At 32.1% G+C, this 23,730-nt stretch overlaps 1 protein-coding gene across 4 annotated transcripts; it reads left to right on the forward strand.

Annotated features, from left to right (window-relative positions):
* The first annotated feature begins 1,950 nt into the window (after window positions 1–1,950).
* On the forward strand, window positions 1,951–23,730 carry LOC148599092 (uncharacterized). 4 transcript variants are annotated; one of them, XM_088562156.1, is made up of 10 exons: window positions 1,951–2,549; window positions 3,622–3,738; window positions 4,262–4,369; window positions 5,450–5,557; window positions 6,806–6,913; window positions 11,380–11,487; window positions 11,743–11,850; window positions 13,821–13,928; window positions 14,716–14,824; window positions 23,597–23,730. In XM_088562156.1, exons 1-9 carry the CDS (start codon window positions 2,189–2,191, stop codon window positions 14,787–14,789), a joined length of 1,200 nt encoding a protein of 399 aa, XP_088418282.1. In that variant the 5' UTR covers window positions 1,951–2,188; the 3' UTR covers window positions 14,790–14,824; window positions 23,597–23,730. The 4 variants fall into 4 exon arrangements, with proteins under 4 accessions (XP_088418282.1, XP_088418284.1, XP_088418283.1 ...); XM_088562158.1 differs by lacking the exon at window positions 11,743–11,850; XM_088562157.1 differs by lacking the exon at window positions 4,262–4,369.

The following is a 23,730-nucleotide window of genomic DNA, read 5'->3' on the forward strand; positions in this document are numbered from 1 at the left end:
CCATATCTTGTTGAAATGTATTCTTTTTCTGACAAACATATTATAGATGATGGATTTTTTATAATGTTCACAAATTATTTTTCTTTAGTTTTTACATGTGTAAGTAATTTTCGTATTTTCATCTTGAGCTTGACACAACCTCACCAAAAAGTCAAGACGTTTTGAAACTCGTGGCTTGGATTTAGATTTTTTAAAAATGTATCTGGTTATTTTTACTTTCACATAACTGTTGTTCATAATTGCTGCATTTAATATGTATGGGTATTTACTTGTCAAATGTCATCGCATTCGAATCACTATGTTTCTTGACTGATTTCTCAATTAAACTGATATATGAACTTCTGGTCTATATTCTCCAATCAGTGTAGGCTATCCCATTCTTTTTTCTATTTTTTATTTTGTTTTGAATTTAGTTAATCTAAGAATAAATTACGACATACCAGTTATCAGTAGTTTCAGCACATGCTCTAGGCCCCTGTTGCTGCAACTCTTCCTACTACTAAATATTAAGTAAGATGCCTGTGGTCTCCGGTCTGGAATTTAAATATAAATATAATTGTCTAATATCGTTCCATTGTATTTCGAATATATACATACTGATGATGAACCATGCAATACATGTATCATATTCATTTTTTATTGTTCATTTTCGTGAAACCCTTTAATTCACATTTATGCAACATTTATATTTTGTGTTGTTTGAAGAGTTCAAACTTTTTTTTAAAAGTCAAACTATGTAGTGCATTAAGTTCACACCGAATATGTTCAAATTGTAATGAAATGCTTTTGTTTGAGCTCTTTATTCTCTCGTGTAACATAATGGGTATTGGTAAAATGTAGTATAGAGTGATAGCTTCTGTGTAATTTTTATTTTGTTATCATCAAACAAGCAGCAAGCTATTTGTATCATTCTATTCCTTTTTATGTCTGAGCAATGTCAATTTTAACAAAGGACAATGTTGCAGTCCAAATCATGCAGATTTTTGTAAAGGTCCATTCTCCTGATTACTCTTTAAGGGTAAATATATGCATATGATTAACAATGAGCAAACTGCATTCCGTTCATTTTATTCATGTTTGGTTGAACGTTCAAAATTTCAATAGAAATTGCCATCTGGTTTCCGTTTCGTCCTTCTAGTTTACAATTAGTTATCATCATTAAATAATAATAACAATAATCATAATAATAATGATTATAATAAAACACGAGAACAACCTTTGTTTTACTTCTGATTTTAAAAACTAACATTTGCTTTAAAACCATTTCATTTTGCATAAATAGATAAAAAAAAATAAATGTCACAAAACACCTGTTTCATATTTGAATATGTTTTAAATATGTATTGGATGCAGATAAATAAGCAGTCTCGTTTTAACTGTGTACAGTCCACCTTGATAGAGGACGAAGTCCCCATAATTTATTTAATGCAAAATAATGTCATAGCTTGTAAGCACTGAGATCCTGATTTTAGTGTGATAGGCAGTCACGGTCGGCTTTCAAGTTCAGTATTTTCGTATCTTCGTCACTAAAAATCGTTTATTTGATGGTCTTTAATATTATTTATATTTAATTACTTTTTCGACATGGCTTTTTGGCTTAAAGCAGAATTATGAAATACGAACACAAAGTAACACTGGTCTCACTAACTAGAAGTATCTGTATATCAACTTCTCCTTCAAATAAGTTACGCCTCCCTCATAATATATTATAACGACTTACTGACTACTTATTTATGCGTAAATGAGAACAGCAAGTATAAATAACCCAAACAATTATGTTATTCATTGGTCACTTATCACTCCATACAGACTTCCCGTTCACCTGTAATTTATTAAATCATTATTGATTAAAATTTTGTGTTGTTCAGGTTTTTCATTTACTTACACCCAATGAAATAAAAAAATGAATCATAAACATATCACTGTTAAAGACTTAAAAGGTACAGGCAGATAGCAATATATATTGTTATGCAATTGGGTTCTAATTTATTTCGATAAAAATGCTAGCAAATATGTCTTCGTTGGAACTTTATTTAGTTGGATAGTGCACATATTTAGGAGTCGGATTAATTTTTTGCATTCATGTCCGTTACATCATTTTAGGACCATATTTATCAGAAAACAATAGTTTTGGATTAACTTTTATTATAAAGTATCTACCTAACATTGATATACACTTTTGACGAAAATGGCCAAATCCAACCCAAATGGGCAACATAGAATGAACGCGTATGTCAATTTGGAATTTGGACAGGGTCACACTCCTAAAAACGAAGTAAAAAGTGGAGATGACGGTGATTATGAATATATAACACAGGAAAGTATAATCGATCTTAAATGTGTGGTACGAAAGGAAAATCTAAATTCGAATGAAAATGTGGAATTGCAGAGGAGACAAGTTAATGACACGGATCAGACTCAGCAATCTGTTGAACAATTGCCACAAAGCGACACAAAATGGAAAGTTCTAACAGTAATCCTTTTTATTATATCTGTAGGGTTTGCATTGGGATTTTCGATTGTTTTGAAGAAAAGCATGGATAAAGATAGTAAGTTTGAGAAATGCCTTTATGTGCATAAAAGGCCCATGTAAAAATTAGATAAAACATGCATGAAAATCCTAAAAACACATAAAAAAGAAAAACAAAAGAAAAAAACCCTTACACACACAAAATAAGACGAAAGAAGACAGAACAAAACATGTCAACAAACAGAATAAAAACAAAAATCAACAAACAAACAAATAAAACGTACAAAAATATAAGTGAAATGATACGAAAAGAAAATTAAAATCCATCTGACAATACTATTTTCATATAAAATGGTATTTTACGTTTTGAGTGCACCTGTAAACACCACTGATAAACATTTCTCTGGTTTATACATAGCCATTGAAAAAACGTAGATGATACGGGACTTTTGAAATCGAAACGTGAAAATAAACTTAATGATTATGTCAGTCCAGTTGTAAACATCCCCTTTCTTGGCGAGATTTCCCCCATCAAATGGCTATACATTTCACAGTTGATCCGTTACTGTCGTGCATACGGATTGCACAAGGATGTTTTCGGTGCAGCGCGAATTTATTTATTTTTTTGTGTTCCTATATTTCTTTTTATTTATTATTTATTTCATTACATTTCTACATGGTGCATTCAAATCTGTGTCCTGAACATGGATTCGCTGTCTTTTGATGTTTGTGCCTGTTTTTCGTGCTTCGGTTTATTGATGTCAGTATATCAGTGATCTTGGAACATAATAAAAGTTCAATGGGTTATACATGTATCAAAAAGTATTAGCAATGTATAAAAATGTAATAGTAACAACGCTAGCATCGAGAAATATATAAGACTCCCCAAAATGACATTAGATGAAGAATAAACCAAAAAGCATGACGGAAAGAACTTTAAACAAATTGGAATAAATGAACTTTCATTTATCGCGTAATTAACACCGGTCTTAAAAAAAGCACACTTTCAAAAATTTAAAATAAATCTTACACAATTCTGTGGCTGCTTTTCATAACATTACAACATAATTCGGACAGTTCGGTACGGTCGTATTTTTTTCAAAATAATTTCTTTAAGTTTATTGAAAAATTATCTTTGATGCACTTTTTAGTTCCTTTTGAATCACCTTGTGCGGGATTAGGTTGTTTGAATAATGGCTCCTGTTCTATAAAGAAAGACACAAAGTATTGTACCTGTCGGAAGGGCTATACGGGCAATATTTGTGAAGGTATGAATCCATATAATGTTTTTTTTTTTTATATAAAATAACTTTCAACATCGTTTTAAGCCTTAAGCTCTAGCATCGGTTATTCTTCACTCACATTGTTTACAAGAATTCAATATCACTGCTGTGATAATGAAACTTATTTTGATATAAAATATTTTCTACAATACGTATTTAGAATTCACCTACACATACCAAAATTAGCGAAAACACAAAGAGCAAAGAAAACACAATTAAATTGATTAATAACATGCTTAACGTATTTATATTTGTCAGCCTTCTGCTGCTAGAAAGGTAAACTAACTAAAATGTACTCAACAGCCATAACACATTATTTGAAGACTTAAATAATTGTTGGTAAAGCCTGAAATTCTTAATTACGTACTTTCTTTTTTTTTTGCATTCGTGCGTTCGGACGTTAATGTTTTGAATAAGGCTGAATGTAATTTGTGTCGAATTGTAATTACACATGGCCAAACAATATCATATTACTTGAAGTGGTACCGGTATGTCGTTCTTGTTCTAGATTCGCTATGTACGAACTTTATCTGTAATCATGGGGGATCATGTTTGATAAAGGATGGAACACCGTCTTGTTTATGTAAATATGGTTACTCCGGACCACATTGTGATTGTAAGTATAAGAAGCCTGCATTGAATGCCTGACAATATTTTGTGTGGTTTCGCGGATATGTGTTAAACACATTTAAAAATATAAAAAAAATGCAGGATTTGTATGCATCAGACCAGAATAAAATACTTCTTTCACTTCATATAGCTTTTTTTTCTAATGACCGATATCTCAGGTTACCACATATATATTAAAAATCGTTAGCATATAAGCTAATAAAGTAATGAACAAAACGTTAAGACGCGGAACATGATATCCATTACTCGTGTCACAGACCATCGTCATGATTGACAACAAGAGTATATTATAGAATGAATTAACAATCATAATCATTTAACCATATAATAAAATGGTCCTTTTTATTTCGGAAGTGACAATTATTCTTGTTCTGATGGAGGTTCTTGTTTTCGCTATTTTCGGTTCCCATTGTAACGGTAACGTTAGGTACAAGCATTCACAGTGTGCTAGAACTAATTGAACGCACCGCGTTACTTTTTCTGAACATTGAGGTGAGGTAAGTCATTTTATTGATAAAGGCTTTTCTTCTCAAAAATTCATATCGGTCATGTATTTTAGCTATCTCAAGAAATAATCATTCTTTTAACCAGTACATTTCTTCCAAATATTAGGACTATAATATCTATAGATAGAGAAATCTTAGACACCTTTGGATAAGATTTCTTAGTAATATATTATATTACATTATATAACTTGAACGATAGAGAACGTTCAAATCTTACCTTGGGGTGTCTGAGATTTTGTAATTTTGACTAAGAAAAGCTAGCGTTCATTTAAAATGACCTACAATTAAAAGCTGATCATCACGTATCACTGTTTGTTGATTTAGACTAGACAAAAATAATTAGTCAACGCGGTTATTCTCGATACAATTATTCTTTTAGATTTACTTCAAAACACATTGGTAAGATATGATTGTTCACTTTCTTTTTATCTAACTGTATAAATTTGTACGGGACAGCGCAGGCGTTTTCTTTCAACCCGTTTAGTAATAAAGTCAAATGAACATAATGTGCACAAAAGCTTTAATAAAGAAATCAATGTAGTTATTTGTTTGTGATACAGTCGCTCCATGCAATGGATTCACATGTTTAAATGGAGGAACTCTCAGCTACTCGGGTGGAAGATGCTCTTGTAGGTGTAGCTCGGGATATTCGGGCTCATTTTGTCAAGGTTTGTGATATACATTAACATTTGTCAAAAATGTTTCTCTTTTGATCATTGTGTTTTCGGTAAAAAATTACTAATGTTCAAAATACATTGAATTTTTATTATGGAACTTTAAATAAATGTATGGTTTAGACAGGTTTTCGAATAATTCAGGGTTTTACAAAGATCTATATATGATTTTAGTTTTTTATTGTTATATAATTAGACCTATACTGTATCTCTGTTGATGTAGAAGTGTATACTAAGACCTATACTGTCTCTCTGTTGATGTAGAAGTGTATACTAAGACCTATACTGTCTCTCTGTTGATGTAGAAGTGTACACTAAGAACTATACTGTCTCTCTGTTGATGTAGAAGTGTACATTAATTCAGCTACAGCTTTTTAAATCAAATAAATCTGTATAGATTTTGCTGTAGGCATAGAAATACATATCAAAAGTTTTTGTAATGGTACATGATTGCCTTAAGAAAGTGCTTGACTTTTGTATACCATGATGATGGTACAATTACATATCTGGACACCGGCTCCTAAACTGTATTATTTGTTATTATTAATTTTACTTGATATTTGTCGTACACAATAAATTGTAATAATATAATATTTAAACATATGAGCAATTAATGCCTTTGACTGCCTTTCCAGTTTTTCGATACCACCAATGATACTTATCTACTAGCTGATGAGCGGCGGGGAAACAAATGCCTCTCTTTCGACATATCAAAAGAGTAATCAAGGGAACTAAGGTTATAGCGGTAATCAAAATAATATAATCCAGGGACAACGACCTGACATGGAAAACAGACATACACAACAAAGAACATAAAGTAACTAAAATCATACATACAAAGTAACAAAAGCAAATGAGCAACTCGGACTCCACTAAAAGCTGGGAGCATAGACCAGGTACACCGGTAGGGTAAGCGTCCTCTGCTTTTCTAGAAACACCCGCTGAGTTGCTCATAAAAAGTCAAGTCCGGGGTAGAAAAACGAGGAAAGGAAAACTATGACCCGTTGAATAAATAAGTTTTCATGGTGCAGATGGATATAACTCATTACATATCAGACAATGACATATTTCAATTTATCATATGATTCCAGTACACAAAGTCATGAACATCCAAATGATGTAAAAAATTAACAATGACGACAACTAAAGAACTGTTAATGTTACAATACACATTTAGTTTGATAGAACCGAAAACAATAAAACAAAATATCAAACAAAAACAAAATTTAATTATTTTCATAGATTCGCTATGCACGAACTTTACATGCAATCATGGTGGATCATGTTTGATGACGGATGGCACACCATCATGTTTATGTAAATATGGATACTCCGGACCACATTGTGACAGTAGGTATATATACTATGTAACGAATTCTAATCAATTTCGTATGGTTTCTTAACTGTGGCTAAAAAGAAAAAAATGCAAATCAGCAAAACTTGGAACTACTTACCTTCTATTCTTTGAACATTAGTTTCGCAAATTAATCTATTTGACCCCTGATTGCATCCCTGCGTAAAATTTGGAAAATTGATTTACGATTACACTATATTAATTCTTGATTTTTTAACGCTTTGCGTTTCTATTTTAAACTTAGTCCGCAGGAATAGTATTTGCATTTTTTTCTTTTGCGGATAATTTTGATAATTTCGTGCTTCTTTAATATGTTCTTATAGCTTCTAGTAACTACGAACATTCTATAGGGGGAGTTCTCATTCTATTTTTTTTTTAAATAATGAAATATAATATTGAGTTAATTGCATTGTGTGTTTATTGTTTTAAGTTAATTTCTAACCTAACATTAAACTTTGCCGCAGGATGCGGCTGCCAACAGTCACAATATTTCGATTTTGAATTTGTCTTAATATTGTTAAATAACTTCATATATAGATTTTAATAAAGTGCCATCGATGTGTGACCGTGGATGTATAACTCTTGTTATCAGGCCTATCAGAGCCTGCTTTTAGGTGTATTTACACTTATATTCAAGACCATATGGTGACCTCTGGAGGTATTTGGTTTGTGTTTTGGATTTAAGGAGGCTCTCGGGTCTTACAACTCGCGCCCACTGCGCAAGGTTATGCGTACGTTTTTCAAATTGCGTCACTATTGCCGTAGAATCATTATTTGTGCAGATTTGTTAAAAGACAATGTCCCAGTTAACATGATCTGTTAAACTAAATAATTTCACAACGTATGATGAATAAAATAACTCTTTTTTGTATATACAAATTAGATCTTGTCATTGTCGTACTTTTCTTTCGGTAATATCTGCGCCCATGCTGTAGAAATTTTCACGATAGTAAACTGCTTTTGATAGGTACCTACGGTAAATATCTGTCTTGAAATACTGCGAAATAGATCTAGATACACTTATCAGCTGTTTTACTACAAGTCATCCTTGACTGAGAGCGAATTCCGAGGAATGACAGTGTACGTTTTTTGTTACTTTTCTGTCGTTTCGAAAATTTAAGGTTGGCGAAGAAAAGAAACCAAATGTAAATATTTTCCAATACATAAAACTATCCATGTATTGAGGTCTGGTTCATGTTGATGTATTTATTAAATTGTGGTCTTAAACAACTTGGTTTCATATTCTGACCAATTGAATAAAGTATTACATGTCTATTCAATTTGAGTCCTACATGTACATGTGTAGTTTCCACAAATTCTCAACTATTTTTTTACTGAATTTACAATCACAGCCTTGCCTTGAACAGTCCCAACAGTTTAACTGAGTTTTAAGAATCTTAAAAAGTCTCAAATTGTCCAGTTTTCTTTTTGTTTTGTGTTATACTACTCCCAGAAGTGATAGACAACCAACTCACTGCATGAGGTAAGTAGTATTCTAACAAAGAAAAGGGATACCATAGTGCATTTTATCAGAATCAAAGAGGCTAATCTTCAATAAAAGTATGAGTTTGCCTGTTGTATTTTATAAACTGAGCTTTACCTTCTAAAAGCATTTTGAAAATGAAATGAAAAACCTATACAATTTGCATGTTTATATACATGTAAATATACATGTAGCCTTATACAAGTACGTATACCTATTGAAATACAAATGCCAGACATATTAAACAAAATATACAAAACTAAGGCACAATGCAACACTGAATAGATACATTTATATGTACCAACGAAGATCTTTACGTGTAATTTCAATTTTGTGGTGCTTACATTAAGTCACTCAATGGCCATGTTATCAATAAAAAATTGAAGGAATCCTAATGTAAAATCACTGTTTTAATTTTATATTAATCCAGTTATATAAAATCTTGCCACACATAATCTACAAGCAATTTCATAGAGCATATAATAACCACTCACACATTCTACATTAAATTTTATTAAGTTATCCTTCACACACAATTTACATTCAATTTTGTTAAGAATTGCTTATCTAAAATCAATTAATACACATTTTATATGGAATTTATTTTTTAATCTTCATATAAAATCACTCAATATTCATTCTACATCCAAATTTATCAAGGAATCCTTGTATAAAATCACTCACTAAACATTAAACATGCAATTTCATCATTAAATCCTTATATAAAATCACTCGTCACGCATTCTACTCAATCCTGAAATCACCAAATAAAGATTATACATTCAATGTTATCATGTTAACCTTTTATGAAATAACTCAATACACATTCTACATGCAATTTTATTGTTTTATCTTTATATAAAATCACTCCATACTTATTCTGCTTGCAATTTTATTGGATAATCCTAATATAAAAAACATTCCATACACATTGTATATGCAATTTTATTATTTTATCCTTATATAAAATCACTCAATAGACATTCTACATTCAATTTTATCATGTAGTTCTTTAAATGAATCACTCCATACACATTTTATTGTGTAATCGTATAATAGAATTACTATATACTGCTTACTGCAGGTAAAGAGTTCAACAAACATGTTCGATATTTGAATAAATGCGACAAAGTAAACCAGGGCTCCTATTGAGTCCTAAACCATATTTTGCTGACCTTTGCACTTGACCTACATCTTGAGTTTTATTGGACTCAAGATTATAAAGCAAATTATCATTAAACATACGATACAATTTATTGTTTTCATTAGTTTTGTGTCAGTCCGGGGCTAACCAAATACAATGTATACAAGTTCCTCAACTAAAGGAAAGATACAGTACATGAATACAATGCACACAAATTAAAACACATTTTCGGATCATATGGTCAAAGCAAAGGACAGAACATGGTAATCATTGTATCAAATCACTTTTTTGTAGGCTCCCCATTGATGGCAAGACCTTCCCTAATCCAGATTAGTATTATAAACCAAACTATTATTGATTTTTCAATAAAAACCTATGTTTTACCCAAACAATCTATTTTCTTCCCAATATTTTGACAATAACTACTCCAAGATAATTATAATCACAAACCAGATGCATACTATTATTAAAATTAATCCAATTATCAAGATATAAAGTAAACATGACTCAATTCTAAAAAAATGTAATTTTTAACAAAACCCTATGATTTTCCAACAAAACATCTGCCAAATAACGAATTAATTCTGGACAATGAAAGTTAGAAGCAACATGCAAAAAAATATAATAATAAATGAATAAATAAAATGTATCTATATATTGTCTTGTGTAGCATGATTACATGTACGATGTAAAAATGACTGATTTTAAATAAAAAATGTCACTTTTTGTTGCCAAAGGAACACAATATTTGCCATTTATTTTTTCTAAAAAGCAATGCTACATGTACATTTTTTTGCATTTTTCTGATCTCCACTACCAATACATTAAAATTTAACAGCTTAATGGAATTCGTTCATTTAGTTGTTATCGTTTTTACCATATTTGGTAGTAAAGGAAAGAATTTCCCTTGCATTATATGATAAGTTTGGATGAATGATGTGGAAAATGACCTATATTTAATGGGCGGATAACCAACTTAGATGATCGGTGCTCCACCCCCCCCCCCCACCCTTTGCATTTTTCTAATCCATATTGTAAAAGGTTTTGAAGTGCAAAGTTTGAGAAAAATCTATAATTTCCAATTTATACCCTCGAGCCGCCTTAAGTCAAACGCCGGTGCATTAGTTGCATTTATCATATCCGTTCTTTTTTAAACCAGTTATTAAAAAGAGAAAAAAAAAAACAAAAAAAAAAAAAAAAACAAAAAAAACAAAAAATGAAAAGAAATGAATTACTCAAAACTCAGAATTATTAAACATCATGAAAAAGATAGGAATCACTTTACAATATACTAGACTAACCCATGGCACTGCAGGTACGAGGACATAATTAATTTCATAGTGTATTTCAACATATCCATCTTGACATATAAAAAATTCCACCGCTTTAAACTCGATAAAACTTCACCAATATGGAAACATGTATAAAAGCAGATTTCTATAAGAGTGCCAGAAAAATTCACCATCATTTTTTATTTTTAGCAACTTTGCTTCGGAGACCCCGTAGACATGAAAAGTGACTACTGCCAAATGTCCTAAATTTTGACTCCTTTCATAAGACCAAATCGCAACTTCCACATAAAATTACAGAATGAAAAAAATCCCTTGTAAATATAATCCTTACCCTACATTTCTGTAGCAAATACTAAGCAATAAAGTTTATAATAGCAAAGAAAAAAAATCAGGAAGAAACACTCTAAAAAAAGGAACTATATTCGTATACAACAAAAGGTCAAGGGGAAATAATTGTGATCTCATATCTGCAGAACAACCATTGTACACATTTGAATGAATTGCATTTGTATAAATATTTACAAACATCTATGTTTGTTGCAGATTCACCATGTAAGAACTATTCTTGTTCTAATGGTGGCACATGCTATTACAGAAATTCCATAGCAACCTGTATCTGTAGATATGGGTATCATGGTTCTCATTGTCAAAGTAAGTGTAATCATGTTTATTCTACGTGCATCATACACTTTATAAGTATTTAAGTTGTCAAACAGACAAAAATGTGATCGTTGAAGTTACTTTTCAGAAGGTGTTATATTTTGAAAACAAATAAAACAAGTCAACATAGCTAACTTTTTATGTTCTTTAAACGTGTACATCATAAGTTTCAAAATATTTTTCGGTCAAAGTTTGGCTACAATTTTTTTCCAAATGGAATAAGGGGAAAAATTAATTGATTTTCAGTTTCTTCATGCCGCGGTGTTATCTGCCACCATGGAGGAACTTGCATAGTTGGCGAATATTCAGAATTTTGCGTGTGTAGATTAGGGTATTCTGGATATAATTGCGGTGGTAAATATTACTTTTACAATAATCAGCTCATATGCACTTACAAAGGTATTTTATATATTTTATGCACTAAAATTCGGATCCCAAATGGACATTCATCTCTCTTATTTTAGTAAATAATTTCATATTACATTCTGAAAAAGCAATCAAGGAAACCAAGGTTATAGCGGTAATCAAAAGAATGTAATCCAGGGACAAAGACCAGACATGGAAAACAGACATACACAACAAAGAACATAAAGTAACTAAAATCATACATACAAAGTAACAAAAGCAAATGAGCAACTCGGACTTCACTTAAAAGTGGGAGCATGGATCAGGTGCACCGGTAGGGTAAGCGTCCTTTGCTTTTCTAGAAACACCCGCTGAGTTGCTAATAAAAAGTCAAGTCCGGGGTAGAAAAACGAGGAAAGGAAAACTATGACCCGTTGAATACATCAGTTTTCATGGTGCTGATGGATACACCATCACAATCCACGAGTTCATGAAAACGACCATAAAACTTCTGTAGTGATGACTTCAATCTTGTAGCAACATGACCCTGTTCCAGAAGCCTATTTGTTAGAGTTTTAGCGCGATACAAAAAGTCTGCATAGTTTTGGCAAGCTCTGGCATAACGTATGACTTGTGATATGAACACTCCATACGCAGGAGACGAAGGGATGTTGCCACAGATGAAAGGAAAGTTGACAATTCTGAATAAAAAGCCATCACGTTTGTCGTAAAGTTTGGTCAATAGTTTCCCTTTACCATCGATTTCTAAGTGTAGGTCAAGATATGAGGCTGACTTCACAGTGTCTGTAGTATCCTTTATCTCAAGTTCTCTTGGGTAGATGTGATGTATCAAATCCCCGAAATTAGGATTGTTTAAAGATAATACGTCATCTATATAGCGGAAACTGAGATTGAAGGATCTAGCCAAACGATATTCTTTCTTTCTGATCAGATCAGCTATAGATTCAGTCTCATAAGAGTGAAGGAATAGGTCAGCAAGTAAAGGAGCACAATTTGTTCCCATTGGAATGCCGACCGTTTGTTGAAAAACACGTCCACCACACTGGACAAATATGTTGTCGATTAAAAATTCCAACATTTTGTAAACAACTTCCTTTGTATATTTGGAAGATGATTGGGAATTATTTCTTACAAAGTATGAGGAATCTCTACCAAGAACTATATATTTGTATCTAGGTGTACCATCTTTTTTGGAAAAAGAACGATGTATAATGTATTGAAGTCGGGATTTTAACTGAGAATGGGGAATAGAAGTATACAGTGTTGAAAAATCATACGTTTTAATGCTATTATATTCAGATAATTAGAATGACTGAAATAAAACTTTCAATGGTTTTTAGTTTTCACACCTATGCGCTGTGCAGTATTAGTACTATACATCCTATAATATACTTTTATAAAGTAAATATTGATATTAAACAGTTCTGAAGTGAAGTTGTTGAAAGTTTTGAGCAAATATTATGTCAATGAGTAATCAAGGGAACCAAGGTTGTAGCGGTAATCAAAAGAATGTAATTACGATAATAATGCATTATTTTTATGTATCATAGTTTATACTATATCAGAAGTACTATACAAATAGTAATCGTATTTGAAATTCTATCGGTGCTCATAACTCAACATCATACCATGCAAACTGAATTATAAACGTAAAACAATATTCAGAAGCAAATTGAAATCAAAATAAAAAGGAACCTATAGAACAAAGATTGAATTTCATTTATACTAATTAAGAACAAAAGAATGACCAAAACAGAATAATGAATAAAAGGAACATTGATATGTGCGAGTGTATATATAGCCATGTTCGTACATGGAACAGAGCACTTTATCATCTAAAATATTACAGTACCAAACTAAAGTAATAATCATTTACTTATCAGCTTTGATAATAACAGCATACTCTTTTGAAACACAAACAAACTATTGAGAAAAAAAATGGTTTTTTTGTGATACAGTCGCTCCATGCAATGGATTCACATGTTTGAATGGAGGAACTATCAGTTACTCTGGTGGAAGATGTTCCTGTAGGTGTAGCTCGGGATATTCAGGCTCATTTTGCCAGGGTATGTTTTATACGCAAGATTGTCCAATGTACATGATTATTTACTAATCGACAGGTGACGTATTAGAATACCAAATACATACATTACATAGTAAATGAAATGTTTCGCTTTAAAAATACGAAATATCCTCAGATACAATATTACTGACAAATATGGACAAACGAGTATATTTCAATGCTTTCTTACTGCACTACGAACCATAATGTCTTCATGTTTGTGTTGAATTATACATTAATTAAGCTTGGATCTCCTTACATCTTTTGGATCTGAGCAATAAATTTGCCAAAACTTTGCTTACGAAATTAACTAAAATGTCAAATGGTCTTCTGTCAAAAGATTGGTATTTTATTGGTAGAAGTAGTTTTAGTCTGTAGATAGTGCTTGACATTTTATCTAAGAGGCTGCTTGATAATAAAAATCCTGACCATCACGTCTGTACTATATGGAATTTTATTCAATTTTTTTTATCATTAATATTCGTATTCTTGTCAGACGATTGTGTATGTTGCATAACTGTACAGTATATGCTTTTGGCTACATACTACCTGTATCGTTTATTAGCTGTGATGGTATAAAAGTACAAAATTACTTATTTCTTTTGCGAGTTTAAATTTGTCGTCCACAGTAAGCTGTAATGAGATGCGATTTTAAAATATCTACCCATATGCTTATCTAGTATTCGTTTGACTTTTATTCGATGGATATCCAGGCTACGTGTACAACATTGCAAAACATGTACAGAATATTGAAATTTATATTTATTTGATAAATATTTTTGTGTTTGCAGTTACTCCATGTACCAGTTGTCCTTGTATGTACGGTAATTGTAGAGTGGACGGAAATAAATTTAAATGTTATTGATTGTCGCACTGGATTTGCTGGAAGACTATGTGACTGTAAGTGACCCTTTACTGCTAAGAGCAATTTGAAGTCTTCATTTTCTTTATAATTGAAGAAAGTTATTAGTTTACCAAATATTTAAATGGGGGTCGTGTTGGTCGTTATTGTTCGTCTTTTGTTATCTTTAATTATTTTTGTGTTACTAGTTCTATGAAGTTCGGTTTAGAACAAAATATTTCAATTTATTAAAAACTCCGACCTTAACCTTAAATGCTACCCTAACTCAGTTGTTGGGTGGCAAATTGGAATCACCTCTTCGTCCGCCTGTCTTTCCGACCGTTCAAATGCGTTCACAATAATCTGAACTTCAAATGTATTAGTGGAATTCAAATTTGGTTTGGGCTTTATTTATATAGGGCATGTGTTGTAACCAATTGTATTGACCTATCAACTTATCATCCATCATATGGAGAGATAAACAACATTTCAATCACAAAATTTCAGCTATCACTTGTTTAAAACGGGACTTATGAGGCATACATACATTGTAAGTGATTTCGGTGGCTATGCATATTAAATATCGTGTGATTGTAAATACGGCAACGATAGCAACTTTATTTTGATATTGGTATAGCTACTTGTTGATCGTAGATACTGCACACATTACTACAAAGAGAGAGTAATCTAGGGATCCAAAATTCCAGCGGGAATCAAAGGAATGTAATCCAAGGGCAAAGACAAGACATGGAAACAGACACACACAACAAAGAATATTAAATAACTAAACCGATACGTTCAACTTTCATAAAAAAACAATATTTCATAACATTATTTTCCTTTTGATTTTGTTTAAAGAGAACTATATCTTGCAAATCAAATAGGAAATGTCCCAGTTATGTTATCAGCATTCAATTATTCTTCTCAATCTATCGCAAGAGTAATCAAGGGAACCAAGGTTATACAATCAAAAGAATGTAATCCAGGGACAAAGACCAGACATGGAAAACAGACATACACAACAAAGAATATAAAGTAACTAAAATCATACATACAAAGTTAGAAAAGCAAATGAGCAACTTGGACTCCACTAAAAACTGGGAGCATGGACAAGGTGCACCGATAGTGTAAGCGTCTTCTGTTTTAATGGTGCAGATGGACCATAAAATTTCTGTAGTGATGATTTCAATATTGTAGCAACTTAAATCGGTTCTAAAAGCCTAATTGTAAGAAGTCAAGCACGGTTCAAAAAGTCCACATAGTTTCGGCAAGCTCTGTCATAACGAAACTAATTCTTCACATTCCCTTTATATATCAACCTTAAAAACCTTTTAACGAAAGAACCTGTTTACAAGTAAAAGGTACACTGTATTTGTTCTATAGGATTGTTTGTTAAAATGACATGTCGAAGTCAAAGTTGGTTATTTAACAATTAAATTGATTATTCTGAACATTTTCAAGACTTTAAAAGTCTTTTACAGTAAATTCATCCAAAAGGCGTTATCACCTTATTTTCCCATTTTTTTTTTATTTTTATTTTTTTTTTTTTGCTAATTTGAATGAATCTATTGCATGTTTAATATGTTGATACTGAAGTTAAAGATTTTTCAAGTGTGACGTAAGCTTGAAATACCGTTACCCTATCAGAAAACAAGGTAAAGAAGTATAAATTTACTGACAATCGATCAATTCTACCACAAAAATATGTCATTATATAAGTTTTTTCTTTTTTAAATTTTGATCTAGAACTTGATATTACAGTGCAATAAATGATGCAGGTAAATAAACATCGTGCCAAAGAATTATTTGAAGTTTTCAAAAGAAATGATTTGTATGTACCCAAAAGAACTTGAGATAAAGGATACTACAGACACTGTGAAGTCAGCCTCATATCTTGACCTACACTTAGAAATCGATGGTAAAGGGAAACTATTGACCAAACTTTACGACAAACGTGATGATTTTTCATTCAGAATTGTCAACTTTCCTTTCATCTGTGGCAACATCCCTTCAGCACCTGCGTATGGAGTGTTCATATCACAACTCATACGTTATGCCAGAGCTTGCCGAAACTACGCAGACTTTTTGTATCGCACTAGAACTCCAACAAATAGGCTTCTGGAGCAGGGTTATGTTGCTACAAGATTGAAGTCATCACTACAGACGTTCTATGGTCGTCATCATGAACTCGTGGATCGTTATGGTGTATCCATCTGTACCATGAAAACTGATTTATTCAACGTTTTCCTTTCCTCGTTGGTCTACCCCGGACTTTTTATGAACAACTCGGCGGGTGTTTCTAGAAAAGTAGAGGACGCTTACCCTACCGGTGCACCTGATCCATGCTCCCAGTTTTTAGTGGAGTCCGAGTTGCTCATTTACTTTTGTTACTTTGTATGTATGATTTTAGTTACTTTATGTTCTTTGTTGTGTATGTCTGTTTTCCATGTCGGGTCTTTGTCCTTGGATTACATTCTTTTGATTACCGCTATAACCTTGGTTCCCTTTATTACTCTCTCAATGTATTAACACGATAGCTAGATAATTTAAAATGAGAGATAAAATAAGTTTAATCGAAAATATTAATGATTATTTTAGACAGACCTTATTATAAATATACCTGTTCCTCGGATATAGTATTTATTTGCTGTGGTAAATTAGTAGAGGGAAACAAGATAAAGGGAATAAAAATTTTTTGGTACACCACAAATATCTGGTAAATAAAATGTTTAATAGTCAATCTCAATTTTCAGTTGCTAAAATCAATTACAATTTAAACTTTTTTTATTCCTTGCAGATATTAAATATGTCAATAAAAAAAAGTTATTGTAAAAGAAAATTAGAATTAAAAATCATGCTTTTTACTTCGTCTATATTTAGAAACGAAAGTTAGCACGTAAAATGACGTTTTAAGGCATGTAGACGAACTTCACATATAATCGAAAAATCCGGCGTGATAACCCCAACAGATCTGTACAACCAATACGTTAAAAGAAGCACATTTCCATGCAAATTCAGAAAGGTGCTATGCCTATACTTATTAATACGGTTTCATATTTAATTTTTTATCTAATTCACGGGAAAATTCGAAAAAACGGATTTCCCGGTATAAAATGCGCCCTGGAAAATTTATTTGTGGTAAATATTCGTAGGCATAGCAGTTTTCTAAAATATTAGATTTTAGAAACATAAAGTACGATAACATCAATTGGGCTTATCACGCTCGATTTTTAGCTTTTATGCATGCTTTTGGCAAAAATTCGTCCATTCACACTTTGGAGAGCGCACAGGTGATCAATTTCGAATATCGGATCTCGATTCGGTATGACTACGATATAGGACAAACGTACATATCCGGCAATATCACGATATGTTAAATAAATCTATAATTTATATTAGTTTTATTAAATACGGATATAGAATCTATATTTGTTTCAAGCAGACGTACTTTTTATTGACATTAAAAAAAAAATTCATACATAGTTTATTTCGATTTAAATATATAAAGCCTATTCATTTGATTATACGGAAAAGATCGAAAATTAAGGTAAAATAAAATAATATAAAAAAACAAAATTAAAAATGAAATAATTTAAATGATCTTAAAAATTATGAAATAAAGAAAACGTGATTAAGACTCATTTAAAAAGGATAAATTGTACGATTTATACAAAATTAATAAATGCAAGAACAAAAAAAAAAAGTATAATCATATTATTTGACATGTAGACTACATATCAAGAAGTACCAACTTATGTGTTTAAAGTTATCACAATTGACAAAGAAATGTACTTCGTCTTCAACCTCGAAGTGACAAAACGGACAGAGTATCCGATTTAACGCGATTGCTGGTGAACCAATTCTTCTTGAATGCGTATTTTTAGCTTGATTGATTTTTTTTGTCAGGGGCGTTCGTCCTTGCATATTCCCAACTCTTCAATAACTGTAAAATTTTCCTCTTCATATACCTTAAAGGAATTTTCACACTGGGTATTAGACTTAGATTTTAACCGTAAACTCGACACTTCCCTCTCCGTGACTTGAAAATTGTCTGTGTTATTGTCGCAATAGGAAGATAACCAATCTCTCCGAAAAATTGAAATCCTAGAGTAATATGGTCGATAATAAGCTTTCGAGTAATCTATCAATCCTTTGTAATATTATCATAAAAAACTAAGTGTGAAGTTTATATATAAAGGAGTGGACAGAGGGTACTTCATCCCCGCTTATCACCCTCCTGATCGCCACTTCTTCACCTTTAATGACCACAATTTTACCCTCGGTTATTGTTCCAACCACAATCCCAGCTTCCCGTATTTTTCGCTCCCCGGTCCCCGCCCAAGACCACCTTTCTCCGTCATCTCTATCTACCACTGTTCCCGACCCATTCCGACCATCTTAAACCTCGTATCTTGTCCCCCGTCCACCCTCCCATATAGTCCAAGTTTCTCTGACAACCAACGACTGATTTGCCAGGCAAGTTGAGGCAGTGGGACGTAAGAGTTAGCCCGATATCAAAACACAGGATTTTGCTAAAAGTCGAAATTCCGTAAAATCAAGGAAAGACGATTTTTTATTGTTGCAGGTACATTAGGCAACACTATTGACATGTTTACATGTTTTTCGCATTGTAAGCAATTTGCACATTGCTTATTTATACAAAATTTTATAATATTTGACCCCGTGATCTTATATTTTATAAATTCAAGATCACAGTATTTTGTTGTTTATTTCAAAATCCATTCTAAAAACACGAACTACTGCCGAAAAGCTTAAACATAATATAATCAATAGTATAAACTTTCATTTCATATCTTGTTTAAACTTTGCAAGAGCCAAGAAAATAGTAAATTCAAGTATCGAAACGCGCATTAAAGTCGGTGAGCTAAATCCCGTGTTTTTGTTATGGAAGGTATAGTCCGCAGTGGCGGACAGTTCTACATGTAGTTATGTATATATGAACGACAGAATTGTTCCGATTTGAACATAAAGTAATATATGAAATTAGGCAAGCGGTGTCATGTTTAGAGACTTAAAGAAGTATCATGATTACTAAAAATATTGCACCAAAAATGAAGTGCATGTATGACTCGAAGAAGTGAAGAAAACTAGAATATCAATTTGGCATTCCAATGGGAACAAATTGTGCTCCTTTACTTGCTGACCTATTCCTTCACTCTTACGAGGCTGACTTTATAGCTGATCTGATCTAAAAGAAAGAATATCGTTTGGCTAGATCCTTCAATCTCAGTTTCCGCTATATAGATGACGTATTATCTTTAAACAATCCTAATTTTGGGGATTTGATACATCGCATCTACCCAAAAGAACTTGAGATAAAGGATACTACAGACACTGTGAAGTCAGCCTCATATCTTGACCTACACTTAGAAATCGATGGTAAAGGGAAACTATTGACCAAACTTTACGACAAACGTGATGACTTTTCATTCAGAATTGTCAACTTTCCTTTCATCTGTGGCAACATCCCGTCAGCACCTGCGTTTGGAGTGTTCATATCACAACTCATACGTTATGCCAGAGCTTGCCGAAACTACGCAGACTTTTTGTATCGCACTAGAACTCCAACAAATAGGCTTCTGGAGCAGGGTTATGTTGCTACAAGATTGAAGTCATCACTACAGATGTTTTATGGTCGTCATCATGAACTCGTGGATCGTTATGATGAGCCCCCAACCCTACCCCTAACTAGAGACAATGGTGGGAAAATACAACAGAATAACTTACTTTGACATCAGTTGAGATAGATAGATACAGAATACAAACAGTTTAACGTATTGGACAAAAATAACAAGCTGTATCTACCTCGAACGAGTACTTGCCCTTTTTGTATTCTAGTTCAAAAGCCAAAAGCAACTGGTACATGTAGGTACATCTTGTTACCTCAAACACAAATATCAATAAAAAAGACACCCAAAAGATTTATTGAAAGGATACCATAAAATATGTTTGTTTTGCTTAACAAAGGGACCGGAGGTTGTTTAACATTTAGGTGTCATATGTACGGAGCACATATGGGGAAATTAAACATTCTGACCAATAAAAGCCGTGTTTGGTCATTGTCTGGGAACAAGGTAACAGTTGGTTTTCAGCTCGCATCACTATTCAATCTTTGAATTCCGTTACTATAAGTACTCACGCAAACTGGTACATTCAATTTATTAATGTACACATTTTTTCTTTAATTAGACAAATTGCGTTTTACAAATTAGGAACAAAAAAGAAACACATATATAAGAGAAATTTTTAATATATACCGGTGAAAAGTAATGTGAATAAAATGTTAAAATTTAATCAAACATTGTTTTATTTGCTTCATAATATTCATACAGAATTAGACATCGTATGACACCATTAATACATTTTAAAAATATTTCAATGAAAGTTGCAATATCGGCAATATCTACCTGGAAGTTTTCAATTTTCTATTTATTCAATTACCGAGAAAATCCCTGTCAACTTTCTAATTATGTCAACAATCTTGATATTCATCCAGTTAGAACATTCTTTAAGAGTAAACAATTAAGTACCAATCCATATACATAAGTTCTGCCAATGGTTAACTGATTATACCGTACACAATACTTTTTATGCAACTTAGTCCTTTCTGTATAAAGATCTCTTTATTGGCGATAATCTCCGTCAACAAAAAAGAACTATTTCACTTATAATAGTATAAAATTTATCATATTTATCCGAAAAGTGCAACATCTGAATAAAATAGGACTGATTATGTGGTCTGTTTTATGCGGTACCAACTGCTCCGGTGCTCTAATATCTATTCAGCCAGATTTATTTTGGACTTGACTTTATTATGTGTTTGGTAATTTTGCTGTTACCCTTTGTTATTTAAAAATATACGTAAATTTTGTTGCATTTTTACATTCTTGAATTATCACCTGTCTAATATCTATAAGACTGTTCCTGAAACTACTAAAACATTAATATGAATTAAAAGTGTCGTTTGTAAACAGTTTGTTTCAAATTGATGTTTTAATGTCTCTATTTCTGGAAGTCTTTTTGATGTTCCTTGCTGTGTCTTTGTTCAACAACCTTTATTCATTTGATATTTTTATTCCTTGGGAAACATATCGAATTCAAAATACAAATCACCTACGTGTCTCTTGTGGAATAAGTTTCATTGGAACAATATCCCATGTCAGCGATGATAAAATATTTCCGTCTTCTAGAAATCAGCTAAATAAATTAGCCTTTAAAATATTTTTATTCATTTTAAAGATATAAAATACCATAATTTAGCTTGAAAAATGAATTTTGTTTATTATAGATAAGTTTTGAAGGCATTCGAGGAAATATTTTCGATAGTGATATTGCGATAGATCATTTTCAACTTTGGCGAAGTCGGTGCTGATCTGTTAAGTTGACCTTTATGAAGACGAACAAAACCGATGGTTCTCCTTATTGCTTCAGACATGTGGGAATGTTTCTTGTCATATTGTCTGTCCTTGTCAGTTTATATGTCTCCGAACATGTTTTGTTCATGGGTTATCCTCTTTGATATCCCCGTTGCCGTTGTCGATGCACCGACAAAAAAGTATCTTTTAATCTCAAAACTAGCGAAAAGGTTCATGATTTTAAATATGTTGAGGGGCAATTAGCAAAACATTATAGCGCATGGACTGGTTGTCAATGGGAAAATATAACCCAGATTATTCTGATTCTTCATTATAACACATACAGACGTTACAGTGGGCAGAAATATACTGACAAATTGTATGATTGTCAGAATTAAACTCACGATGTATTGGTGTACTTTCAAAAGGATTATTCATGTTAACATTGGGAGCGAATTTTAATTGAATGATCTCAGACAAAACTTGAAGGATAGGCATTTCTGAGTTTGTTTTGTTAAATTGCGGTAAATCAATTATAGAGAAAAACTATTTGAATGTCTGTTTGATATACATTCTAATTGTTGATACTGTGCATTCCGCTTACTGAAGTAATGGATTGAAAATATATATATCAGTTGATATAAAATGAATGCCCTTTAAAACAGCTATCTGAAACTAGAATAATGACATGTTCTTTCGACCATTATATCTTTATTTGTAAGCCGAAATATGACGGAAATAATATGACCAGACAGAGAGAATGGACACATACGACAAAGAACATGAAAATCACAAATTAGCATGTACAAAGAAAATGAGCAACCCGGACTCAACTAAAACTAGGAAAATGGCCCAGGTACACCGATATGGAAAAAGTCTTCTACTTTTCTAGATACACCTGCCAAATTGCTCATAAAATATCACATCCAGGATAGTCGAATGATAACAGGAAAGTGTGACACGGTGCACAAATCAATTCACAGATGGTACAGATGAATATACTATAAAGATCCACTAGTTCATGATGACTATGCAACTTATATAGTGATGAATAATCTTGTTGTGACAAAAACCTATTCCAATAAAGCCTAATTATAGGAAGTCGCGCAAGGTACAAAAAGTCTACGTAATGTCGGCAAACTCTGGAATATCGTATGGCTTGTGATATGAAAACTCCATACGAATGTGCCGAAAAGACTTCAACACAAATGAAAGGAAAATTGACAATACGGATTGAGAAGTCATCGCGTTTTATCGTATAGTTTGGTCATTAGTTTTTTCTTTCCATCGATTACAAAGTGTAAGTCAAGATATGAGACTGACTGTGGCATCCTTTATCGTAACTGCTTTTGGGTAGATGTTATGTATATGTTTAAAGGCAATATGTCATTTATATAGCGAAAACTGATCTGTAGATATCAACATGAAATTAACATTATTTATTGTTAATTTCAGATAATAAAACAGTATAAAAATGTAAAGCTTATAGAGGAAAGCAGGACAAAAATATGTAAGCACATTTATATAAAATGTGTAAGGAAGATGTGTAAAGTTTTAACTTGGAAATCTGAAATAAATTTTGTAAAGAG

The sequence above is a fragment of the Perna viridis genome, chromosome 14, assembly GCF_037379345.1.
Source record: "Perna viridis isolate PV_CMFRI_1.1 ecotype Kerala chromosome 14, ASM3737934v1, whole genome shotgun sequence".
NCBI classification, from domain to species: domain Eukaryota; kingdom Metazoa; phylum Mollusca; class Bivalvia; order Mytilida; family Mytilidae; genus Perna; species Perna viridis.